Genomic DNA, 25,864 nt, shown 5'->3' on the forward strand with positions numbered 1-25,864 from the left:
ATTTTTTTCAAGAAAGTTTAAAAATTTTTAAATAGGCATCTCAACTTTTCCCCTTGTATTTTATTTTGAGTTTAAGCTTATTCATTTATTCATTCATTCAACAAATATTCACCAAAGACTTGCTATGTGCCAGAAACTATGCAGGAACACTAAAGATACAGCAGTAAATAAGACGTATTTTTAGCCTTCAAAGAGTTTCCATTTGGCCAGGCAAGATGGCTCATACACCTGTAATGCCAGTGCCTCAGGAGGCCAATTCGGGAGGACTGCTTGAGACCAAGAGTTTGAGACCAGCCTCGCCAACATGGCAAGAACCTCCCTCCACAAATAAAAATTTAAAAATTAAATAGGCAAGGTGGTGCATGCCAGTAGTCCCAGCTACTCAGGAGGCTGAGGCAGGAGGATCACTTGACCCCAAAAGTGCAGTGGCGTGATCTTGGCTCACTGCAACCTCCGCCTCCCGGGTTCAAGTGATTCTCCTGCCTCAGCCTCCTGAGTAGCTGGGAGTATAGGCACATACCACTATACCTGGTTAATTTTTGGTTTTTTTGTAGAGATGAAGTTTTACCATGTTGGCCAGGTTGATCTCAAACTCGGGACCTCAGGTGATCCGCCCTCCTCAGCCTCCCAAAGTGCTGGGATTACAGGTGTGAGCCACCTATTTTCTGTATTTTCTTATATTGTCTACTAATATTTTTTTCAGTCTGTTTTCTCAAATTCTTTCACCTGGAATTTATTCTAGTGTATAGTACGAAACTAAATTAATATTTTTTCTAAGCAGCTAGTTAACTATTCCAGCAACAGTTACTTAATAATTCTTTCCTTCCCTAGAAATCCTTACTGCTGGCTGGGAACGGTGGCTCACACCTGTAATCCCAGCATTTTGGGAGGCAAAAGTGGACAGATCACTTGAGGCCAGGAGTTCGAGACCAGCCTGGGCAGCATGGAAAAACCCCATCTCTACAAAAAATACAAAAATTATCTGGGTGTGGTGGCACATATCTGTAGTCCCAGCTACTCAGGAGGCTGAGGCAGGAGAACTGCTTGAACCCAGGAGGCAGAGGTTGCAGTGAGCTGAGATCACACCACTGCACTCCAGCCTGAGTGACAGAGTGAGACCCCATCTCAAAAAAAAAAAAAAAAAAAAGCAATCCTTACTGCTTTCACTATCATATATTAACACGTTATATATACCAGGGTCTATTTCTGTCTATTCCATTCCTTGATCTGTCTGCTAATTCTTGGCCCAGCATTACGTTGATTTAATTATTCACACTTTATAATATTTTAAAATACTTGGTGTTGTTAATCATGCTTTTCATTTTAATTATTCCATTTTTCAAAGCTATTTTCACATACAAATACTTTATAAGTAATTTTTTATAACCTCTCTTGGGATTTTCATTGAAATTGAATTATATCTACAATTAAACTTGGGAAGAAACAAAATCTTTATAATATTCGGTCTTTCCATCCAAACATTCCTTTTTTCCATTTAATCTTTCTTGAAGGCATTAATGTATTCCTGGTGATTCTGGAGAAAACAGAAGTATTAATCAGTAGGCTTCCCTTTATATATGTACCTTAATTCCTAAGCACACCCAACCTTGATGACAAAGCAGTGTCTTTGAAAAGGAAAAAAAATAAATGGACATTGTGTGTTAGCCCCTCATCATTTGTTTACATCAGATTATAATAGCTCTCTATGTGTACCTAGGTGAGCAAAAATGTTAACAACAGTGGACCCTTCACCTCAGAACACAGATTTACACCAAACATCCCCTTAAAAGTTTTTTTAAAAATGACTCTGGTTTTGTCATTTCTCAATTTCCCACACTCATTACAGACTTTCTTTAGAATAATAAACAATAAACTCTGTTATTAACTCAAATTTTATGTTTCTACTAAGCGAAATTCTAAACAACAGCAACAGTAATAACTACTATCTATTGAATATCTACTATGTTCTATCATTAATCTTCAAAATAATCCTGCAGGATAGGTGGCTATATTCACCTTATAGGAAAGGAATCAAAAGCTTAGAGAGCAGAGGAGCAAATCCTTCCCTGCTCCGCGTTCAGCCACCCCAGCGATGCTTTATGCTTGTTTTTATTATTTGTAACACTTTGGGAAGTTATTAAAGGAAGATCTATTGCTTCCTCCTTTTGGGGTAGAACTGGATGGCAAAAAATAAAATAAAATAAAAATAAAAGCTTAGAGAGAAGCTCAAGATCACCCAGCTAGGTAATGCTGGAGAATCCAAATTCAGACCTAGCTCTCTCCCATTCAAGCTGACTCTCAAAATCATCATCATCACAGATAACTAAAATGATCTCTTAATATCCACCAAACCTGTGGCACCACTAGCTTTTGCCAATACTCTATATATGGAAAAGGTACTTTTCTTTTTTTTTTTTTTTTTTATTATTGATCATTCTTGGGTGTTTCTCGCAGAGGGGGATTTGGTAGGGTTACAGGACAATAGTGGAGGGAAGGTCAGCAGATAAGCAAGTGAACAAAGTTCTCTGGTTTTCCTAGGCAGAGGACCCTGCGGCCTTCCGCAGTGTTTGTGTCCCTGGGTACTTGAGATTAGGGAGTGGTGATGGCTCTTAACGAGCATGCTGCCTTCAAGCATCTGTTTAACAAAGCACATCTTGCACCGCCCTTAATCCATTCAACCCTGAGTGGATACAGCACATGTTTCAGAGAGCACAGGGTTGGGGGTAGGGTCACAGATCAACAGGATCCCAAGGCAGAAGAATTTTTTCTTAGTACAGAACAAAACGAAAAGTCTCCCGTGTCTACCTCTTTCTACACAGACACGGCAACCATCCGATTTCTCAATCTTTTCCCCACCTTTCCGCCCTTTCCATTCCACAAAACCGCCATTGTCATCATGACCCGTTCTCAATGAGCTGTTGGGTACACCTCCAAGACGGGGTGGTGGCCGGGCAGAGGGGCTCCTCACTTCCCAGTAGGGGCGGCCGGGCAGAGGTGCCCCTCACCTCCCGGACGGGGCGGCTGGCCGGGCAGGGGGCTGACCCCCCCACCTCCCTCCTGGACGGGGCGGCTGGCCGGGCAGAGGGGCTCCTCACTTCCCGGATGGGGCGGCTGGCCAGGCGGGGGGCCGAACCCCCACCTCCCTCCCGGACAGGGCGGCAGGCTGGGCGGTGGGCTGACCCCCCCACCTCCCTCCCGGACGGGGTGGCTGGCCAGGCGGGGGGCTGACCCCCCACCTCCCTCCCGGACAGGGCGGCAGGTTGGGCGGTGGGCTGACCCCCCCACCTCCCTCCCGGACGGGGCGGCTGGCCTGGCTGAGGGTCTCCTCACTTCCCAGTAGGGGCGGCCGGGCAGAGGCGCCCCTCACCTCCCGGACGGGGCGGCTGGCCGGGCGGGGGGCTGACCCCCCCCACCTCCCTCCCGGACGGGGCGGCTGGCCGGGCGGGGGGGCTCCTCACTTCCCAGTAGGGGCGGCCGGGCAGAGGTGCCCCTCACCTCCCAGACGGGGCAGCTGGCCGGGCAGGGGGCTAACCCCCCCACCTCCCTCCCGGACGGGGCGGCTGGCCCGGCGGGGGGTTGACCCCCCACCTCCCTTCCGGACGGGGTGGCTGGCCGGGCAGGGGGCTGACCCCCCACCTCCCTCCCGGACGGAGCGGCTGGCCGGGCAGAGGGGCTCCTCACTTCCCAGTAGGGGCGGCCGGGCAGAGGCGCCCCTCACCTCTCGGACCGGGTGGCCGGCCAGGCGGGGGGCCGAACCCCCACCTCCCTCCCGGACAGGGCGGCAGGCTGGGCGGTGGGCTAACCCCCCCACCTCCCTCCCGGACGGGGCGGCTGGCCGGGCGGGGGGCTGGCCCCCCCACCTCCCTCCCGGACGAGGTGGCTGCCGGGCGGAGATGCTCCTCACTTCCCAGACGGGGTGGCTGCTGGGTGGAGGGGCTCCTCACTTCTCGGGTGGGGCGGCTGCCGGGCGGAGGGGCTCCTCACTTCTCAGACGGGGCGGTTGCCAGGCAGAGGGTCTCCTCACTTCTCAGACGGGCGGCCGGGCAGAGACGCTCCTCACATCCCGGACGGGGCGGCAGGGCAGAGGTGCTCCCCACATCTCAGACGATGGGCGGCCGGGCAGAGACGCTCCTCACTTCCCAGATGTGAGGGCGGCCGGGAAGAGGCGCTCCTTGTTTCCTAGATGGGATGGCGGCCGGGCAGAGACGCTCCTCACTTTCCAGACTGGGCAGCCAGGCAGAGGGGCTCCTCACATCCCGGACGATGGGCGGCCAGGCGGAGACGCTCCTCACTTCCCAGACGGGGCGGCAGCCGGGCAGAGGCTGCAATCTCGGCACTTTGGGAGGCCAAGGCAGGCGGCTGGGAGGTGGTTGTAGCGGGCCGAGATCACGCCACTGCACTCCAGCCTGGGCACCATTGAGCACTGAGTTAACCAGACTCTGTCTGCAATCCCGGCACCTCGGGAGGCCGAGGCTGGCAGATCACTCGCGGTTAGGAGCTGGAGACCAGCCCGGCCAACACAGCGAAACCCCGTCTCCACCAAAAAAATACGAAAACCAGTCAGGCGGGGCAGCGCGCGCCTGCAATCGCAGGCACTCGGCAGGCTGAGGCAGGAGAATCAGGCAGGGAGGTTGCAGTGAGCTGAGATGGCAGCAGTACCGTCCAGCTTCGGCTCGGCATCAGAGGGAGACCGTGGAAAGAGGAGAGAGGGGAGAGGGGAGAGGGGAGAGGGGAGAGGTTGGAAAAGGTACTTTTCAATAGCCCTACAATCTTCCAAAGTTTGCTACTCTCTGTATTTTAAATACAAACAGGTAAATAAGTAATGGGACATTGCTAAAAGTTGACTGGGGAAAGAAATACAAGCCACTGAACTGCTTTGATAGTATCTGCTCTTCAGGTTCTTACAGAGGAGGAGATTGGCTTCACGTCCATAGTACACATCCCACTCCTACTCTACCTGCAAGTCCCCCCAGCCAGTGACCTGGCAGGATTCTATAAATCACAGACACACAATGTCAATGTTGTTGACTGCCTGGAAATTTTGAGTTTCTTTAGGGTAGTTTGATGTATTTAGGTAGGGAAACAGGATTGAATCACACAGCCTGGTCCTAAAATGTAGGGTTCTATCACTGAGTCCTTGGCTTAGGAAATGTAGTATTTGAAAATGTTGTGTGCTCATCCACTAGACCATGCCACAAATATTTTCAACCATACTCAATCTTCTACAACCTTGTTTTCTAAAGTCTTCAAACACTCACTATAAGGAAATATTTCTTATATTTAATATAAATCTTACTTTTTGAGTCTTTTATAAATGAGAAGTAGGCCCCTTCTTGTAATAATTTTTCAAATACAGGAAAAGCGCTTTTTAGTCCCCACTTTCATCTATAGTCTATAAGCAGCTCAGCTGTTGTCAGCTCCAAAGTAGTTGATAAAAATCTTATAATACATACTTGCTCAGAAACTTGGCGTTAATTTCAATTTCAAAAGTATCTTCATTAATCTTATAAATTACTGCAAAATCTGGAATAGCACCATCTCTTTTTTTAAACTTTTAAGTTCAGGGGTGCAAGTGCAGGTTTGTTACATAGGTAAACTGGTGTCATGGGCGTTTGTTGTACAGATTATTTCATCACCCAGATATTAAGCCTAGTACCCATTAGTTATTTTTCCTGATCCTGTCCCTCCTCCTACCCACTACCCTCTGAAAGGCCCCAGTGTGTGCTGCTGCCCTCTATGTGTCCATCTCTTAACTAACAGTAAATGCTCTAAGAACAACCATTAATGTTTACTAATAATTTTCCAGGAATATTTAAGTTAAATGTCTGATTTTGGCCGTGCTAATTAAAAAAAAAAAAAAAAATATATATATATATATATATATATATGCCAGAAAATGCCACAGATTTTCAAGATGCACTCTTATTATCATCTCTACAAGATGACTGAAAGTGACATTTTGAAAATATCTTTTAAACAGCTCCATCTCATGTCACTGCTGCTGAGATTTCTGACTCCTCCCTTCCGGCTCTTCAGTGACCTTCAGTGCCCACTGGATTCCAAAGCTCAATTCTCTGTGCAATGATTCCAACTCCAGGGATCAGTGTCTGAAGTGAAGCTACAGATTGTCTGGTGGATAAATAATCCAAGAAGGAAAGGGGGATGTTATGACTTTTTGAGAGAAGGCTAACATGTCATCCTTGACAGATAAACTTTAAAAAATAATAATAATGGAAACGAAGAAAGAAAACAACAGAAGATGAGAATAGCAAAAGAGCTAGAAATTTCCGACAGGTAAGAAAATGGGAAACAAACCTCTAAAATGCTTAAGAAAAATATTGCAAATGTGTTTATCCAATGTGTATTTCATGTTAGAATAATCCAGTTTTAAAAAGTAAATGAAGATCATTAAAAATTGGAAATATAGTGCTTTTAGGCTAAATTGTACTAGATGCCTTTTTACATATATGATTTGAAAAACAACCCTACAGTTTCAGAATGCACTACTGTAAGAAAATTATAAAAAGAAATCACCAAAAGCTAGTATTGGCACAATGGGGTTTTAATTACTTTATCTTTTAGTAAATAATCTTAAAAATCTGGTATACTTATTTTCTTTGGCAGAGTTGAGATCTCCTTTCTTAATGCACTTAATGTTTTATTATTTTAAAGAACTGAAAACCCCCACATTCCTAAAATGATAAGTTCGGTTATTAACCTTCAAAGAAAATAAAAGTCAATTCAGACAAGCTGTGTTGGCTTGTTTTTAAAACAGTAGCTTTGAGAAGCATATATATTTTCCACTACCACTTTATATGGGTTCAGGCAATGGTGAAATTCAAGGAAAGAAAACATATAAACCATTTTCAGCAGAGAAAATCAAAGTACATGTAATAAAAGAATGGTTGGGTCAAATGTAATCATCAAGTCTTAAAAGACAGCACACACTTCTGCAACAGATAGATATGAAATTTGATTTTTGGAATGGGTGAATAGTTGAATAACTTAAGGAGGTTTGCATGACGTTGAATAACCAGGCCAATTATACTTTTTTAATAACACTGTAAGAGATTAGGCATTTGTTTCTTGATGCTTAGTGCAGTTACTTAATGTAGTACTTTGTTCTTTGGGTAAGCTCTAAGATGTACCTTTACAGAGATTCTAGTCTATTTGTTTTCATGGAACACAAATGATTTATTTGACTGATCTTTTAAAAAATGAAATGACCAAATAAACTAGAAATATTGCTTTGTATACGATTTAGGAAGTAGATGTCTGTTCCTGGCTCTGCAGCTAACTACACAACCATGAGTCAGTCACTGGATCTTAGTTTCCATGTTTGTAAATCAGAAATAAAGTATCATTCCTATCTAGAGTACAGGGCTGCTGTAGAGATCAAGTAAGATAGCAAGCCTTGTCAGCACATGAATTATTGATGAATTAATTAATGAACAATGCAGTACTTTAAAAATCATTAAGCCCTGAAGACTATGAGACGTTATCTGCATCAGCACAACCACAGAATCTGCATTCTTAGAGATTTAAGAAAAAGGAGAGAGAATTCTATGAGAGATGCTCACAGTGTGGTCCTACCCCATTTTGGGCTCCTCGCATATATACTTGGGGGTTGGGAGATGTACAAAACTTTACCCAAAGCCACAAACTCTCTGAAGTTACATAACAGAATTTTGTTCATATAGAACGAATAGAAAATGTTCTACTTCTTTGCTTTTAAAATTAAGAACAGGAAACACAGAACTTGATATAAGAAATATAAAACAGGAGGCAACAGAAAATCGTGGAAAGAACACGGAACTCTCTGGAAGCCAGAAGACTTGGGCTCTGGTCCCTGTTCTGCTAATATTTAACTGCAATGCTGCAATATCTGTCAAATGAAAGGAATATATTAGAGGACCTTTACAGTATCTTTCAGATCAAAGCACCATAGCCCCAAATGAAATAGAACAAATAATGTAAAATATAATTTTTCTATGCCATGGACAATTAAGGGAAAGGGGGAAAACAAGAGTAAAGAATAAGACAGATGGACAGAAAGAGAGGAAGAGAGTAAATGGTAAGGAAAAAAACAGACAGACCAAAAGTTAGACACACACAAACTCTACCCCCAGCTCTCTCCCCCTCAAAAAAAGAATTATATGAATAAAGAGACAGAAGAAAGATACACACTAACAAAATGACATTCAGATGCAGAAATAAACATGTACATAAAAACTTTGGTGGAATTATGCTCTTATTTTGTTCATCTTGAAACTTTTAAACACAAAACTACCCAAAAAATTTAACATAATGTACTTTTATGTTAAAAGGCATAAACTGAATCAGTTCAAGGCAGGTGCCTCATGAGCTAGATACAATCAAGTTGAAGGTTTAGGATTAACTGCTGCCACATGCTACTGATATTTTTTAGTAAAATGTCACTTGATAATTTGAGATCTCACTTCCATGGGTCAATTCCAACCAAACAAGCCAAAGATGAACTCTCCTAAAGTAGAAATGAATCCCAAGAATTTTTTTATGAACAGGGCTTAGTATTATTTTGCTTCCAGATAGGCAGGATTTAAATATTTTAACTTAATAGTTACCAGTTACATAAAGTGTAAATCCCACATTGCCATTTAAAGCCCATATTTGGCCATTTTCCTATTTAATCTTCTCTGTATTGTGTAGAGGGTACTAGATAATGTAACTCCAGCACTCTCCTTTGATTCCCTCCTAAGATGAGGCCCTTCAGATCTATAGGCTTTTCTGAGCTCCAAGCTGAGACAGGAATTTACAGACTGGGGAGCTAATTTGTACTTTGCTACTAATCAGAATACAGGAGAGCAGAAGAATTGCCACCCAGTTTCAAGCCTGCTGTTGCAGGATTTTGAGTAATCCCCATTCACTATGAAGTCAGCCCAGATTGACAAGAATAGGCAACACAAGAGCTCTCGATGTTTATTCTCATCGTTATCTGCTAGGAACCCTGCAAAATTATATGAGTTTTCACATCTGTAAAGAGAAAACCTGCAGGATTCATAGGGAGCTTTTCTTTCTTGTAGATAATAAGAGCTTGGAAGAAAAAACACACAAGACTTTTCTGATTTTGTTTGGTTTTAGCTAACTCCTTGGACTTTTCTGTACTTTGGTTTTTTCCTCTATGAAATGGAACTATAACAATCCCACTCCTCCCCAACACAACTGGTGATGGAGAAATAAATAGCATACCAGATATGAAAGCACTCATAGCTCTTTGGAGGATGAGGATTAGATCAGTTCAGTCCAAGTGTCTGAGACATGCAACAAGAATAACAACAACAATAATGAGCACTTGGGTTTGAACAGTGTTTAACAGTTTATACAATTTTTTTTAATTTTTAAAAAACTTTTAAGTTCAGGGGCACATGTGCAGGTTTGTTATATAGGTAACTTGCATGTTGGTTGGGCACGGTGGCTCACGGCTATACTCCCAGCACTTTGGAAGGCCAAGGTGGGCAGATCACGAGGTCACACGAGGCCAGGAGATCGAGACCATCCTGGCCAACATGGTGAAACCCCTGTCTCTACTAAAATACAAAAAAAAATTAGCCTGGTATGGTGGTGTGTGCCTGTAGTCCCAGCTACGCAGGAGGCTGAGGCAGGGGAATCACTTGAACCCAGGAGGCAGAGGTTGCAGTGAGCTAAGATTGCACCACTGCACTCCAGCCTGGCAACAGAGCAAGACTCCGTCTCAAAAAAAAAAAAAAAAAGTAAATTGCATGTCATGGGGGTTTGGTGTATGGATTATTTCATCACCCAGGTAACAAGGATACTACCCGATAGGTCATTTTTCAATCCTCTTAAAATGTTTTAAATATATTATTTCATTGACCTTTATAACAAGGTATGAAGTAGGGAGGCTATTTTTTATTTAATTTGACAGATAAAGAAATTGAGGCCAAGAGGAGAGTGCCTTGCCCCAGATCAAACAGCTAGTAAACAACAGGACATGTCTCCTGACACAAAATCTAGTGCTCATTCTAGTTTACTCAACTACATATGCAGTTAACGCCTATTTCCTTTCATTCCTATCCTCCTTTAAGTGAGGCTTGCTTGGTAGGAGGCCTCTAATTAGCAATCAAAGCTTTCTGTCTCTCATGTATAGTTCTAATCTATCAACTGTATAGAGAGCTTAAATTTTACTTGAAATTCTCCTTCAGCCAATATCTGTGAACTCTGGGTCTCATGAGTCATCCAGGCCTTAAACTTTCCTTTTGAATACCATTATTTATAAATTTTGCTATTTCTCTTATTACCACATAGCACATGTTAAAGCAAACTAAATATAGCCTGAGAAGGACTCTGTACTTCAACATTTGAGTCCCTGTGGATGAACTGTAACCTAGCTTAATAGGCAGACAAGATTGAAAACCTAACCTAGGAGTATGCACCTGTAACAATAGCTGAGTCTTGGCCAATTCCAGCAGCCATACTTCAACCACTCATAGACTGCTAAGCATTCAAACTATGTTCAAAGAAGGTAAACATCAACCTGTAATCAATCTAGCTGTTTCTGTACCTCACCTCCAATTTCTGGACATCACTTCCCTTTTTTTGATCTATAAATTTGTTCTGACCACGAGGCATCCCTGGAGTCTCTCTGAATCTGCTGTAATTCTGGAGGCTGCCTGATTCACAAATCGTTCATTGCTCAATTAAACTCCTTCAAATTTAATTCAGCTTAAGTTTTTCTTTTAACACGTCTGAGCCACAGATCAGTTCCTTGGATCCTCCCTCCTCGGCCTCCCGAGTAGCTAGGACTACAGGTGCACACCACCACGCCCAGTTCATCTGTGGTATTTTTATGCTGTTCCTCATTGTATTATCCATTGTTGAAACCATGACAGACCTAACTATTCTTAAGGTGATTTCTTTCCAGTAAGAAACTGCTAAGCCTTAGATCTCAGAGAGAACATGAGAAGAGGCCATCATAATTTCAAACAGCAAACAAAATTGCATTCCCTTTCATTCCTATTGCTCAGTTCCCTTTATCAATGTTATTTATGTTGTTTTCTTCAAACTACTAAAGAATAAACCAAGATGAGGAGTACCCCCCCACCCCCCCGGCCTTTGCTGTCTTTCAGTGTTTTCTCTTTGGGCCAGAAATCCCAGCACTTTGAATGGCAGGTAATCCTTCAAGCCTGTTGTACATCCCGGTATGAATAATTTTACTGAATATAACCACCCTAAACTATGCTGAGCCATAGAACCAGAGCCTGCCTTTCCTCTAGAAGTTAGAAGAAGAAAGGATCTGGAGGAAGGAAGAATTGGAGGAATGCTTTTTAAATGAAGTTAATCCTGGGTAATAGCTCACTAGACACTGGCTGCCTTCCTTGCCTTGATCTCCAAAATCCGCAATGTACCCCGAAACTGCCTATGGCTTCAATCCCAGAGAGTGGAAGAAGTGAAAAGAGGAGAAGGCATATGCTATTCCATAGCAGATATGTTCTGTAATTCTGGCCCCCATACTAAAGGCTGTAGACTGGCTCTGGGCAGTAGAGCTGACAAATTTTATTCAACATACATATACTGAGTACCTACTATGTGCTCTACGTTGGGGCTGAGGGACAAATTTAGATGTGTGTTCTCACTTAATCTTCACAACTACTCAGATAGATAGATATTATTTATCCCCATTTTACAGATAAGACAACAGAGGAGGAAGGGTAACTGACCTACAACAAAGTCAGACAAATACCAAGAAGTGATGCTCCAACTGGAACCTGTCTTAGTCCATGTGTGATGCTTTAACAAAATAACACAGACAAAATATCACAAGGTTATAAACAATAGAAATTTATTTCTCACAGTTTTGGAGGCTAGGAAGTCCAAGATCAAGGCACCAAAAGGTTCAGTGTCTGGTAAGGGCTCTTCTCTTCCAGAATGGCACCTTGTTGCTGTATACTCGCACAGCAGAAGGGACAGAAGAGGCAAACTCACTTAGGGTCTCCTTATAAAAGGAGTGAGTTTGCCCTTATAAAGCCCTTTTATGAGGCCCTAATCCATTCATGAGGGCAGAGCCCTCATGGCCTAGTCACCTCCTAAAAGCCCTACCTCTTAATACTGTTGCATTGGGGATTAAGTTTCAACATGAATTTTGGAGGGAACACAAACATTCAAACAAAGCATAACAGAACCCAACTTCAAACACAGTACTCAGGCCTCCACAGCACAATCCCTATCCTCCTTACTTTTTATAGTCCACTGAAGCAAGTGTGTGCATACTCAGGTGACCCTAAAAAAATACAGAAGTTGGCCAGGCATGGTGGCTCACGCCTGTAATCCCAGCACTTTGGGAGGCCGAGGTGGGCAGATCACAAGGTCAGGAGATCGAGACCATCCTGGCTAACATGGTGAAACCCCGTCTCTACTACAGATACAAAAAATACAAAAAATTAGCTGGGCATAGTGGCACACACCTGTAGTCCCAGTCTCCTGTAGTCCCTGTCTCCTGCCTCGGGAGGCTAAGGCAGCAGAATCGCTTGAACCTGGGAGGTGGAGGTTGCAGTGAGCAGAGATCACACCACTGCACTCTAGCCTGGGTGACAGAGCGAGACTCCATCTCAAAAAACAAAACAAAACAAAAAAAAACAAAACAGAAGTTGATAGGGATAGAAACACATTTGGCTGCTTCTATAGTTAACAAGATGCTGTTACATTCCTTGCCTCACTAGCTCTAAAGACTATACTAGCGGGACAAAGAAAGCACCTGAGATGAGCTGAGAGGAGGGTAAAGGTACACAGAGATCCCCTGGATATTTGTTCTATGTCCTCTCAGGGGCTTTGCTACCACTAGAGAATTATCCATATTAAGAACTTGCATTAATATTCTGGGTTCTGTTTCATTTTTTAGGGTCTCAAGAGCATGCTCAAGTCATTCACGTTTCCATCAAATACAGACACAGATCAGGGAAGGTTAAACCCTACTAATTTCTCGTCGGATGCTTCAGAACAAGGTGCCTTCCAAGAACTAATGGCCAAAATATCCACCCACAACACAAATAAGCTTAGAAAATCTCTTCTTACAATCCTGACACAATGGAAGTTTCCCTAAACCACCCAGCATCTAATACAACCAGCACAAAGAACAACAACTCGGCATTTTTTTACTTTGAGTCCTGTCAACCCCCTTCTCCAGCTTTACTCCTATTATTCATAGCCTATACTGTGGTCTTAATTGTGGGCCTTTTTGGAAACCTCTCTCTCATCATCATCATCTTTAAGAAGCAGAGAAAAGCTCAGAATTTCACCAGCATACTGATTGTCAATCTCTCCCTCTCTGATACCTTGGTGTGTGTCATGTGCATCCGTTTTACTATCATCTACACTCTGATGGACCACTGGATATTTGGGGATACCATGTGCAGACTCACATCCTATGTGCAGAGTGTCTCAATCTCTGTGTCCATATTCTCACTTGTATTCATTGCTGTCGAAAGATATCAGCTAATTGTGAACCCCCGTGGCTGGAAGCCCAGTGTGACTCATGCCTACTGGAGCATCACACTGATTTGGCTGTTTTCCCTTCTGCTGTCTGTTCCCTTCTTCCTGTCCTACCACCTCACTGATGAGCCCTTCCACAACCTCTCTCTCCCCACTGACCTCTACACCCACCAGGTGGCCTGTGTGGAGAACTGGCCCTCCAAAAAGGACCGGCTGCTCTTCACCACCTCCCTTTTTCTGCTGCAGTATTTTGTTCCTCTAGGCTTCATCCTCATCGGCTACTTGAAGATTGTTATCTGCCTCCACAGGAGAAATGCGAAGGTAGATAAGAAGAAGGAAAATGAGGGCCGGCTCAATGAGAACAAGAGGATCAACACAATGTTGATTTCCATCGTGGTGACCTTTGGAGCCTGCTGGCTGCCCCGAATATCTTCAATGTCATCTTTGACTGGTATCATGAGGTGCTGATGAGCTGCCACCACGACCTGGTATTTGTAGTTTGCCACTTGGTTGCTATGGTTTCCACATGTATAAACCCTCTCTTTTATGGCTTTCTCAACAAAAATTTCCAAAAGGACCTGGTAGTGCTTATTCACCACTGCTGGTGCTTCACACCTCGGGAAAGACATGAAAATATTGCCATCTCCACTATGCACAGAGACTCCAAGAGGTCTTTAAGATTGGCTCGTATAGCAACAGGTATATGACAATTGATAATGCTGAAGCTCTTCTTGAACGGGAGCTGGACAGGTAATGGTGGGAATAGCGCAAGATGCAGAAAGAAGAAACCAGAACCAAAAATAGCAACTTTATACCCACTTTTCCTTTAGGCTAAGACTGCCTGTCTCATATGTCTATCCAACACACCCTCCAACATACACGAACACACATACCACCCCTTTTCTCTTAAGAAAATAACTCTAATAATTCAAACAACCTGGCCGCCATCATTTGTGGCAAAGAATGAGAATGAGAAAGCAGAGAGAGAGGCAAACAGCAGTGATGGCTGGGGAACAATGTTCACAGATACTTTTATTCAATGGAATATCTACAAAAGTTATGACTAATGATATGCCTAGTAAAAACACTGCTATACCTCCTTAGCACTGAAGCAAGTCTATTCTCAGATATGAAAACTGTAACTTTCAATCATATAACTATTCAATTAATTAGCCAAGTCAGAAAATCCCCCCTTATAATTCATTAATTAATTAACAAACTAAGTTTGGACTAAAGTTGAAGGGCTGGTTTTAACTTAACATTTAAACGAAGTGTTGTAATTACAATTAATTCCCATGCTTGAATCATATCTCCAGTTTATGATAACAGTACATTTTATTCACTAAAAATGCTATTAGAACTGGCCACAAATTCTTTAGCATAGCAGTTATGCTAGAAATTGCTTTAACAAACTTATTAATGGCCAATGTAGATACAGCTTTCCTCACAAAGTGGCTTTTAATCCCTAATTCTTTATGTATATTAAATAGAGGTCATTATGACTCTATTACTGGATCTCAGAGACTTTGTCAGTAGCATTTTTATAATTAGCGCCAGATTTTTAAAACCTTCTCATATATCTTGTGGCTTAAACATTTTTAAAAGAGCCCTCATCCCCAAAGAGTTACTTACACAGGGGAATCAACTAGACTGTTCTCAAAAGACACTAAGCTACTGTTCAAATGGCTATTAACTGAAGTCACTTTTATTAAATTGTGACCAGCTTTACCACTTCTTAGAACAAACCTCCCCTATATCTATCAAATTTGAACTGCAGCTTATTTGTATGTTAAAAATGTAACTGTAGGCTGGACTCAGCAACTTACACCTGTAATCCCAGCCCTTTGGGAGGCCAAGGTGGAGGATCACTTTTGCCCAGGAGTTGAAGACCAGCCTGAGCAACACAGTGAGACTCCATCTCTACTAAAAATACAAAAAATTAGCCAGGTGTGGTCATGCATACCTGCAGTCCCAGCTACTTAGATGAGAGGAAGGATCACCTGAGCCTGGGAGGTCAAGTGAGTCATGATCACACCACTGCACTCCAACCTGGGTGAAAGAGTGAGACCCTGTCTCAAAAAAAAAAAAATTTTAAGTAACTATATTTTCTTTTGAATAAAAAGTAATGTTTCTGGAAACATCTGTGATTTTTCTATTGTGCTTTTTCTTGCACATTAGCTTTCACATTTTCCTCTCCTGAAAATCTCTTTCTCTCTTCCTCTTTCCCTCCTTCCCTTATTCTCTCTTTATTCATTCTCTTTAGGGTTTCTATTCTCTGTTTCATCATTTTGGAATAAATGAACAACAAAAGCACTGCAGAACACACAAACGAAATAAAATCTAACCATCTCATGGCAGTAGCTGTAAATGTCACTTTACTTACTTGGTAAAGAAATACCGATTCTAGGCCAGGCATGGTGGCTCACGCCTGTAATCCCAGCACTTTGGGAGGCCAAGGTGGGCAGATCCCTTGAGGTCAGGAGTTCGAGACCAGCCTGGCCAAAATGGTGAAACCCCATCTCTACTAAAAATACAAAAATTAGCCAGGTATGGTGGTGAGCACCTGTAATCCCAACTACTCAGGAGGCTGAGGCAGAAGAATCTCTTGAACTGAGGAGGCAGAGGTTGCAGTGAGTGGAGATCATGCCACTGAACTCCAGCCTGGGCAACAGAGAGAGATTCCATCTCAAAAACAAAAAGAAAAGAAAAGAAATATGATGCTAGTTGCCATTACTAAAATGACTCTGATCAAACAATTTGATGTGGTTTAGATGTGTGTCTCCTCCAAATCTCATGTTGGAAAGTGATCCCCAATGTTGAAGGTGGGGCCTGATGGGAGGTGTTGGATCGTGGGGGCAGATCCCTCATGAATGGCTTAGTGCCACTGCCTTGGTGATGAGTGAGTTCTTGCTCTGTTAGTTCAGGTGAACTGGTTGTTTAAGGAGTCTGGCACCTCCTCCTCTCTCTTGCTTCCTCTCTTGCCATGTCATATGCCAGCTCCCCCTTCACCTTCCACTATGACTGTAAGCTTCTTGAGGCCTCACCAGAAACTGAGCAGATGCTGGTGCTATGCCTATACAGCCTGTAGAACCATGGGCCAAATAAACCTCTTTTCTTTAAAAATTACCCAGCTTCAGGTATTCCTTTATAGTAACTCAGAACAAACTAACACACCACCAAAAGCAGGAAAGGGCATCAAATTCTAATATTCCTCCTTCCTCTCACCCACATACATATACCCAATCTCCTCTAATTCCGACTTCCACCCTGAACATGCAGAAGAGATCTCCTGTATATGACTAAATAGTATGGCATTCTTTCCTTGATAAGAGCAATTTCCTTCCATAAAGATGTTTTGTTTTTTCTTTTCAACTTTTCTTGAGCAAATGGTATAACTATCAATAATAGTCTTTCTTGTGTTTATTTTTACCTCAAAAAAGTAGTGAACTAAATGTATTTTTAATGCATGCCTTCACCTTTAAGGGGCTTACATTCTGACAGGTAGGCAAACACAAGTCTATAAGTAGCTACTTCGAGAAGAAGGTATAATGGAAACATAAACCAAGTATTGTGGGTAAAAGTCTTTTATATGAGAGGAAACATGGAAAGACTTCAGAAAATCAGCCTTTATTTCCTCTATTTTTGCAGTATTTGTGGATAATTCATACCAATTTGGTCTATCGTTGAACAAGCTGGTATATGAAATAAGGTCTCACCTCCCTCTCTCCAGTTGCCAGATGAGCCTTTTAGGAGACTGGACTTTTTTTTTTTTTTTCTTTTTAATTATTATACTTTAAGTTTCAGGGTACATGTGCACATTGTGCAGGTTAGTTACATATGTATACATGTGCCATGCTGGTGCGCTGCACCCACTAACTCGTCATCTAGCATTAGGTATATCTCCCAATGCTATCCCTTCCCCCTCCCCCCACCCCACAACAGTCCCCAGAGTGTGATGTTCCCCTTCTTGTGTCCATGTGATCTCATTGTTCAATTCCCACCTATGAGTGAGAATATGCGGTGTTTGGTTTTTTGTTCTTGCAATAGTTTACTGAGAATGATGCTTTCCAATTTCATCCATGTCCCTACAAAGGACATGAACTCATCATTTTTTATGGCTGCATAGTATTCCATAGTGTATATGTACCATATTTTCTTAATCCAGTCTATCATTGCTGGACATTTGGGTTGGTTCCAAGTCTTTGCTATTGTGAATAATGCCGCAATAAACATACGTATGCATGTGTCTTTATAGCAGCATGATTTATAGTCCTTTGGGTGGAGACTGGACTTTCATGTTTGCCAGACAGTCCTGGAAACAGGTTCCTCTAGCCAGCACTCCAAAAACCTCCTATCCCCCAACCTCAAATCATTTTGGATTGAGAATAATTTCTCATATCTTTAAAAGCTTCTAGAAAAGAAGACTATTAGTGGAATGAATAAGTGTTTATGCCCTCAAAGAATTAGTAAACTATCCTGAATATGTCTGTCCAGTAAACCAGAGCTGAATGAGAAAATGCTAAAACATTCTTGCAACAAGTCCCCTAAGTTTCCTCTCTGCCTGAACAGCATAGTTCATCAGCCTAATGAACAGAGTCAATCTCTCTTCCTGTAAGCTTTGTTTTTTGTAGAATAATAAATCAAGAAAAATATATTAAGCCCTTACTATATACTTAGCTCTGCATTTGGTATAGAAAAAGTACAAGACACAGCTTTAAAGAATTTACAACCAAGCTGAGGCTTTAAAGCATTTACAATATACCAGGGGAGTAATTCAATGTGTTGGTTTTGAAGTCTTTCCTTCTTTTTTTATTTACTTTTTTAAATTACAGTATACTTGACAAAAATTATATATATTTACAGTGAACAATGTGTTTTGATATATGGATAATGTTATGAAATGGTTAAATCAAGCTAATTAACATATCCATCATCTCACATACTTATCACTTTCTGTTGTGAGAACATTTAAGATCTACTCTCTTAGCAATTTTCAAGAATCCAATACATTGCTATTAACTGCAGTCACCATGATAGACAATCGATCTCTTGTACTCATTTCTTCTGTCTGAAATTTGGAAACTTTGACCAGTATCTCCCCAGTTCCACAACCACCCCTCAGCTCCTGGTAACCACCATTCTACTCTCTGTTTCTATGAGTTCGACTTTTTAAGATTCCACATAAAACTAAGATCATGTAGTATTTGTCTTTCTGTGCCCGGCTTATTTCACTTAGCATAATGTCCTCCAGGTTCATCTATACTGTTGCAAATGACAGGATTTCCTTCTTTTTAAAAGCCAAATAGTATACCATTGTATATATATCTGTGTATGTGTCTGTATGTGTGTCACATTTTTTCATTATCCATTCATCCATTGATGGACATTTAGGTTGATTCCATATCTTGGCTATTATGAATAATGCTGCAATGTACATGAGAGCACAGATATCTCCCTGATATGCTGATTTCAATTCCTTTGGATATATACCCACGAATGGTATTGCTGGAGCATATGGTAGTTCTAATTTTAATTTTTTGAGGAACCTCCATACTGTTTTCCATAATGGCTGTACTAATTTACATTCCCATCAACATGTACACAGGGGTTCCAAAGGCTTCTCTTCAGGCTAGGTTGAAAGCTGACTAAAGGAAAGTTAAGGGTAACTGAAGGCAGAGTTAATATCAAAGGAGGACTCAACTTACCTTTATACCCATAAGTGAGAATATATTGAGAGAAGAGGAAGCATCCTAGATGAAGGAAGAAGAGGGGAGTATTTCAAGACTGATTATTTCCAGGAATCCCTAAAATCCTTCCTGAAGCCACCCATGCAATAAATGTGATCATGCAATAAATTGAAGACAGAAGAAGACGAATACTTCCGGTTGGATAAGGGAGGCAAGGCAGGTCTCTTTCTCCTGTTTCTGTGCCCAAATCAAGCTCCTTGTTGAGGCTGGGATAGTGTTTCCCCTGAGGGAATGAAAAGATGTGTGATGTTAGTGACAGAAGTATATCTGTTGTATCTGGTCATTGACTGTTTCCTGCTATTCTCTATTTTAGGTAGATAAACCTGTTCTCAGCTAGACTGTGAACTTTCAAAGACCTGTCCTAGGCATGGAAACAGAATTTAATACATATAGATCTTGAAAGTTACTTCTTTAAAAACCAAGTTAGGGGCAGGCACAGTGGCTCACACCTGTAATCCCAGCACTCTGGGAGGCCAAGGCAGGAGGATCCCTTGAACCAGGAGTTTGAGATCAGCCTGGACAACACGGCAAGACCCTATCTCTACAAAAACAATTTAAAAATTAGCCGGGCATGGTGGCATGCACCTAGCTAACCAGGAGGCTGAGGCAGGAGGATCACTTAAGCCCAGGAGTTCGAGATTACAGTGAGCTATGATCATGCCACTGCACTCCAGCCTGGGCAACAGAGCAAGACCCTGTCTCTAAAAAAAAAAAAAAAAAGTCAGGCAGTAATTATTTACTTATTAAATGCCAGAATGTTTTCAAACCTATGTTCTATTAATTATCCAATGAGAACATAAAGACATAATCCTAATTACACAGGGATTATAGTACTGTCAATAAGTCATGAAATTCTGAGTCTTGAAGATTCCACTTAAACATTTCTCAACAACATTCTCTAATTCCCCAGGGCTATTAGAATCCCCTAGTCACTGCTCCCACACCCTGTGTATACCTACCATGCAGTACCAGGAAGACCTGTTTACATGTGTGCCTTCAAGGAACATGCATTCCTCAAAGGCCGGGCTTGTACCTTATTCACTGTAGTAGCTCCAGTGCCAAGTATGGCATCTGACACAAAGTAGGGGAACTCAACAGATATTTGTAAACTGTAGGTGTAGAATAACATCTGGGATGACAAATCTTTGCTTGAAAGTGGTGTGTGGATCTGAACAGTAAATGAGGACTATATCCTCTAGATTTAGCATCTGAAGAAGCAGAAAGCTAAATTTCCATCTGAAATATAAGAGCTCAGGATACCTGCACTGGCAGGAAGACAAATAAAAACACACATTGGTCACAAGGAGCTCAAGAGCAAGGTGAACTTTTATAGCTCAAATGTCATTTGCCAAGAAGAGCTGTGCCAATAAGAGAGCTGAGCAAGTCCTGGGACTTGAAGAAAATGCTCTATTAACTTTTAATTAATTGCCTTGACAGGTTCTTGGAACAGCTTTTAGAAACGAAAGGCCTTCCAGGGCAACCAGCCTCCAGGAGAGCAGGCCCCATTACGATTCTATTAGAGGAACCAGATTCTCTCTTAAAGGCCAATGCAGGGCAGAACTTTATCCTTTTCAGTGAGCCAAATCCTTCTCTAATAAGGCAACATACAGCCTAAAAGTAAAAGCTATTGAGTTATTGATTTGGAGGCCATTTTCTACATCCTGGGGTCTCCAAAGATGCTTTCTGCTTTTCCACAGCAGCAGTGTCCCTTTCTTCTGGACACCGTCACTAGATAACCTGGTTTCCTAATAATTCCAGTTATCAACCCTTCCTATTTTCTATGACATTTCTCAACTTAACAACAAAGACAAATATTTTAATTTATGTGTGTGTGCACATGCATGCATGTGTGCATAACACTCAGGAAAATGTCTGAAAGAAAGTATCCCATAACATTAATAGTGTTTATTCCCAGGTGATGTGACAAGACTTTTGGGTAATGTGTCTTTATTTCTTTCCTACTTGTTCCATCTTGCTGCCTTTTTTTTTTTTAAGGTAAAACTTCATCAATACTATTTCTTTTCTAATTATTTGTTGATGGTATATTAAAATACCAGGAATTTTTACGTTGACTTGTATTCTGAGCTCTTGCTAAATTCATTTACTAATTCTAATGATTCACCTGTAGCTTCTTTTGAATTATCTGTGGACATAATCATGCTGGGTTGTTTTCTGTTTTTTGGTTTTTTTTTTGAGACAGGGTCTCACTCTGTCACCCAGGCTGGAGTGCAGTGGTACAATCACAGCTCACTGAAGCCTCAACCTTCCTGGGCTCTGGTGATCCTTCCACCTCAGCATCTGGAGTAGCTGGGACTACAAATGTGTGCCACCATGCCCAGCTAATTTTTGAATTTTTGTAGAAATGAGGTTTCACCATGTTGCCCAGGCTGGTCTCAAACTCCTGGGCTCAAGTGATCTGTCCACCTCGGCCTCCCAAAGTGCTGGGATTACAGGTGTGAGCCGCTGTGCTCGGCCTTGTTTTTGAATAATGACAACTTTATATTCCTTTCCTATACATATAACTTTTTATTTATTATTCTTACCTCATTGTCTAGTAGGGGTAAACAAGCAACTTCTTTGTCTAAAAATAAGTGTGTGTTTTTTATTTTAACTTTGACCTTTGAAGAATATTTTCACCAGATATAGAATTACAGATTGGCAGTTATTTATTTCATTATTTGAAAGGTGTTATTCCATTGTCTTCCATAATTTCAATTGGGAAACCAACTGTCTTATTTTTTTCATTCCTTTTAAGATAATGTGGCTTTTACTCACTAGCTTTAAGATTTTCTTAATATCTTTGCATCATGGCGAGGCACAGTGGCTCATGTCTGTAATCCCAGCACTTTGGGAGGCCAAGGCAGGTGGATCACCTGAGGTCAAGAGTTTGAGACCAGCCTGGCCAACATGGCAAAACCCCGTCTCTACTAAAAATACAAAAAAATTAGTCAGGTGTGGTGGTGGGCACCTGTAATCTCAGCTACTCGGGAGGCTGAGGCAGGAGAATTGCTTGAACCCAGGAGGCTGAGGTTGCAGTGAGCCGAGATTGTGCCATTGCACTCCAGCCTGGGCAATAAGAGCAAACACCGTCTCAAAAAAAAAAAAAAAATTTTGCATCGTGCCTTCTAAACTCCTTCCCTCTTTCTTTCTTTCTTTTTGTCTCTTTGCTTAACTGTATTTCCCAAATATTCTACTAAGAACATATAATGCTTATATAATTTTTCTTAATGAAGGAGAAAAAGACAAAAACTTTTTTAAAAAACCTGAGAATCCAAAGTGCCTGTCCATGAGGCAGTTGTGCTGCAAGGAGTCAAGAGATGTGGAGTCTAGCTTGTGCTTTGGGCAAATTACCTGTCCTTCCTAAGCCCCTGCTTCATTCAATCAATAAATATTTAACAAATGTCTACTATGTGCTTAAATACTATAGTGAGCAAGACTGATATAATCCCTGCCCTCATGGAGTTTACAGTCTAACAGAGATAATACTTTAAAAGAACTGTGATAAGGCCAGCCGTGGTGGTTCACGCCTGTAATCCCAGCAGTTTGGGAGGCTGAGGCAGGCGGATCACCTGAGGTCAGGAGTTCAAGACCAGCCTGGCCAACATGGTAAAACCCCATCTCTACTAAAAATACAAAAAAAAAAAAAAATTAGCTGGGCGTGGCAGTGGCCACCTGTAATCCCAGCTACTCTGGAGGCTGAGGCAGGAGAATCACTTGAACCCAGGAGGCGGAGGTTGTGGTAAGCTGAGATCACACCATTGCACTCCAGCCTGGGTAACAAGTGAAACTCCGTCTCAAAAAAAAAAAAAAAGAACTGTGACAAGTGCTGTAACAGAGAAAATATAACATGATGAAGGAGGAATTAACCTACTCAGGGGACAATGGAGACAGGAAGTAGATAAGAAAAACTTCTTGGAAGAAATAATTTTTAAACTGAGATCCAAAGGATTAGGACTTAGCCAGGCAGAAATGAGGCTAGTTTTCTCTTAGTTGCTTTGTAATTCTGTGATTCTATGTTCCAATCTTTGTTATGTTACTGAATCAGAATCCAAAGGAACATCACTTATCAGGCCCCTCCCTTCATTAACTTAATCCTAAAAACACTCTTGTAAGTAAGTAATGCTATTCCAATTTACAAATTTTAAAACTGTTAATTAAGCAAGTTGCCTGAAGTCACACAGTGGTAAATTCTGATCTGTCTAGCTTCAAATTCCATCCTCTTTCATTCATTGTTCAACTATCATTTACTGAGTACCCGCCAAGTTATCTGCCTGACACTGGGGATAAAGAGAACAGTAAGATTGGATCCCTGCTCTTGACGAATGCACTTTCTGAGGGGGCAATGTCAGTAATCCAGACAATTACAACATGGTTAGGTATTTAGAAAGAGGCAGAGTAGGACTATGCCTTTTCATCAGAATCTAATTCCCTAGCTTCTCCAAGAAACCAAGGAGCTAGGTACATGATCACTGAGAAAGACTACACAGATTGGTAAATTTGCAAAGCTATAGCTGAAGTCCAGCATCCCTGACTGGCCTTGACCAACAGTTCTGTCTGCTATCTACCATACAATTAAGCCAGTCTCTTTAGGTGAGGATCTTCCAGAGGAATGGGTATCCAGATGGCATGCATTCATCTTATTACACAGAATAAACAGGCTTTCAGCCTTCCCAAACTGATGAGGAACTTCAACATTCACCTCATGGACTCTTAGAAAGACATATATAAGCTAATCATGCCTGCCATAACCTTGGAACGTTTCATGGACATTTTCAGATAAAGCCCCTCCTCACCCATATGGCTTCAAAAAATGCCCTCTGTCTCTGATTAAAGGGACTTGAGAGAAGTATGAAACCAGGATTTCCGAGTTGTTCCTGGAAGAGCTTCAGCCAGGAGCTTTCAGTAGCAGATGTTAAATCTGATTTTAGAGCCTAATGAAAATGCTGGGCTTCTAGCTTCGTGGAATGAGTCTGAGATATGGTTTCTAAGTCAATAACTCAGTGGAAACTTGACCTATGGTATTATGTGAAGGTTCCTCAATTCTTCTATAAGCAACTAGTGGGAAACAGCTCATATGCTTAAGCACCCTTCTGAGAGGCCACGAGGAGCATCCACTTACTCATACATTTAGAGCTATAACAAAACTGCCTCTGGTGTTGGAGGGATGGGGACTATCAATGTCTCTGGAAGCCGGGAGTCCAGGGACTCTCATCCCAACTCTTCCATGGTCTCACTGTGCTGCCCTAAGCATGCCACTTAAACCCTCTGTGTCTCAGCTCTGCCACACTGTCCCTCCAGTCCTTGGGTCCCCTCAGTGCATGTATACAAAGTCTATTCCTGTTGCCCAGCCTTTCTCTAATTCTACATATACCACTCTGCTTCCTGGCTACAAACTTGTTGCTAACAAAACTGTGAGCATCTCACCAGAAGATTCAGGACTTTATATCTTTTGACTCTTTCTAAGTGTCCACCAAGGGGCCAAATCTACTTGCTGAGTAAAGAAAAGATTCCCTGAGACTTCCTATTGGTGAGAGAAGATTCAACCTTTAAAAATTACTCAAATTTCCCAACTCCTAATACACAAAAGGACTGAGAATCCCTTTGTCCTATTCACCTTGCTGGAATGAGGAAATAAAAGATTAATATACAAGAAAGAAAAAGAAAATATCTATTACTTACTTATCTTCTCATGACTTCACATACATACAGTATGTTTTCTTACAAAGTTCTAAACAGCATCACCGTTTACAATTACTAAGACCTCCATAAAAATTCATCAAGTAGATATACCATGTTTTACTAACCATTCCTTGGTCAGATGTTTAGAGTGCCTTAAAACTTTTCCAAATTATAATATAAATAACACTGTGATGAACACCTTTATCCATAAAACTGTGACTGTATTTTGGATTATTTCCTGAGGTTAGATATCCAAAAGTGGATCTGCCAGATCATTGGTAATGAACATTTTTATGATGCCTCATATGTATTATAAATTTTATGATTAATTCTTAAATATATTTCAGCCACAAGACATAATTCTATTGCTAAAATATGGGATCCTCTTAGTCCAAACGTTTTGTTAAGTAGGCAGGATAGTATAAAAGAAAACAGCCTCTAGAATCACACTGTCTGGGTTCAAATCCCAGTTCTATCATTTGGTAGATGAATGGACTTAAACAAGTTACTAAATTCTCCTAAGACAATATACATAAAGCACAGGGTCTGGCATATAGAAAGGGGTCAATAAATGTTAACCATTATTATTGCCTTTAGATTACAAAAAAAAAGATAGATCCGTATTTTAAAAAGCCAAGAATATCTTCAAATAATGGAGTAAGAATAAACATAAAACAAAAGACAAAATAATACTCCCGTACTTACATCATAAGCAGGCTCGTTAATGATGAATACTATTTACATCACTGTGGTTATTAGTTACATATAAATATCACTTTATTGAGTGTTTGCTCTCTTTAAAACCTTTACATACACTGTCTCATTTAATCCTCATAACAACCCTCTATGGTGATGATAATAATACCAAAAACAACAGCTAATGTTTACCAAGTGCTTATTATATGTCATGCATAGTTCTAGGAAACAACCTATTAATCATTATAAAATCCTATGAA

The 25,864-nt window shown here is 41.5% G+C and overlaps 2 protein-coding genes across 3 annotated transcripts in view; one reads left to right on the plus strand and one right to left on the minus strand.

Annotated features, from left to right (window-relative positions):
* KLHL3 (kelch like family member 3) overlaps positions 1 to 25,864 on the minus strand; it is a 276,374-nt gene that overhangs the window by 181,879 nt on the left and 68,631 nt on the right. For both annotated transcript variants that reach the window (XM_055389111.2, XM_004042559.5), the window contains one exon: positions 19,188 to 19,452. The gene's annotated coding sequence lies outside the window, so the exon portion shown is untranslated. The remainder of the gene's footprint in view (positions 1 to 19,187; positions 19,453 to 25,864) is intronic.
* LOC101146733 (putative neuropeptide Y receptor type 6) lies at positions 6,035 to 15,759 on the plus strand. Its single transcript, XM_004042569.5, has 2 exons — positions 6,035 to 6,294; positions 12,893 to 15,759. The coding sequence occupies exon 2, from the start codon at positions 13,078 to 13,080 to the stop codon at positions 13,948 to 13,950; it is 873 nt and encodes a 290-aa protein (XP_004042617.2). The 5' UTR covers positions 6,035 to 6,294; positions 12,893 to 13,077; the 3' UTR covers positions 13,951 to 15,759.

This window comes from Gorilla gorilla, chromosome 4 (assembly GCF_029281585.2).
Source record: "Gorilla gorilla gorilla isolate KB3781 chromosome 4, NHGRI_mGorGor1-v2.1_pri, whole genome shotgun sequence".
NCBI classification, from domain to species: Eukaryota; Metazoa; Chordata; class Mammalia; order Primates; family Hominidae; genus Gorilla; species Gorilla gorilla.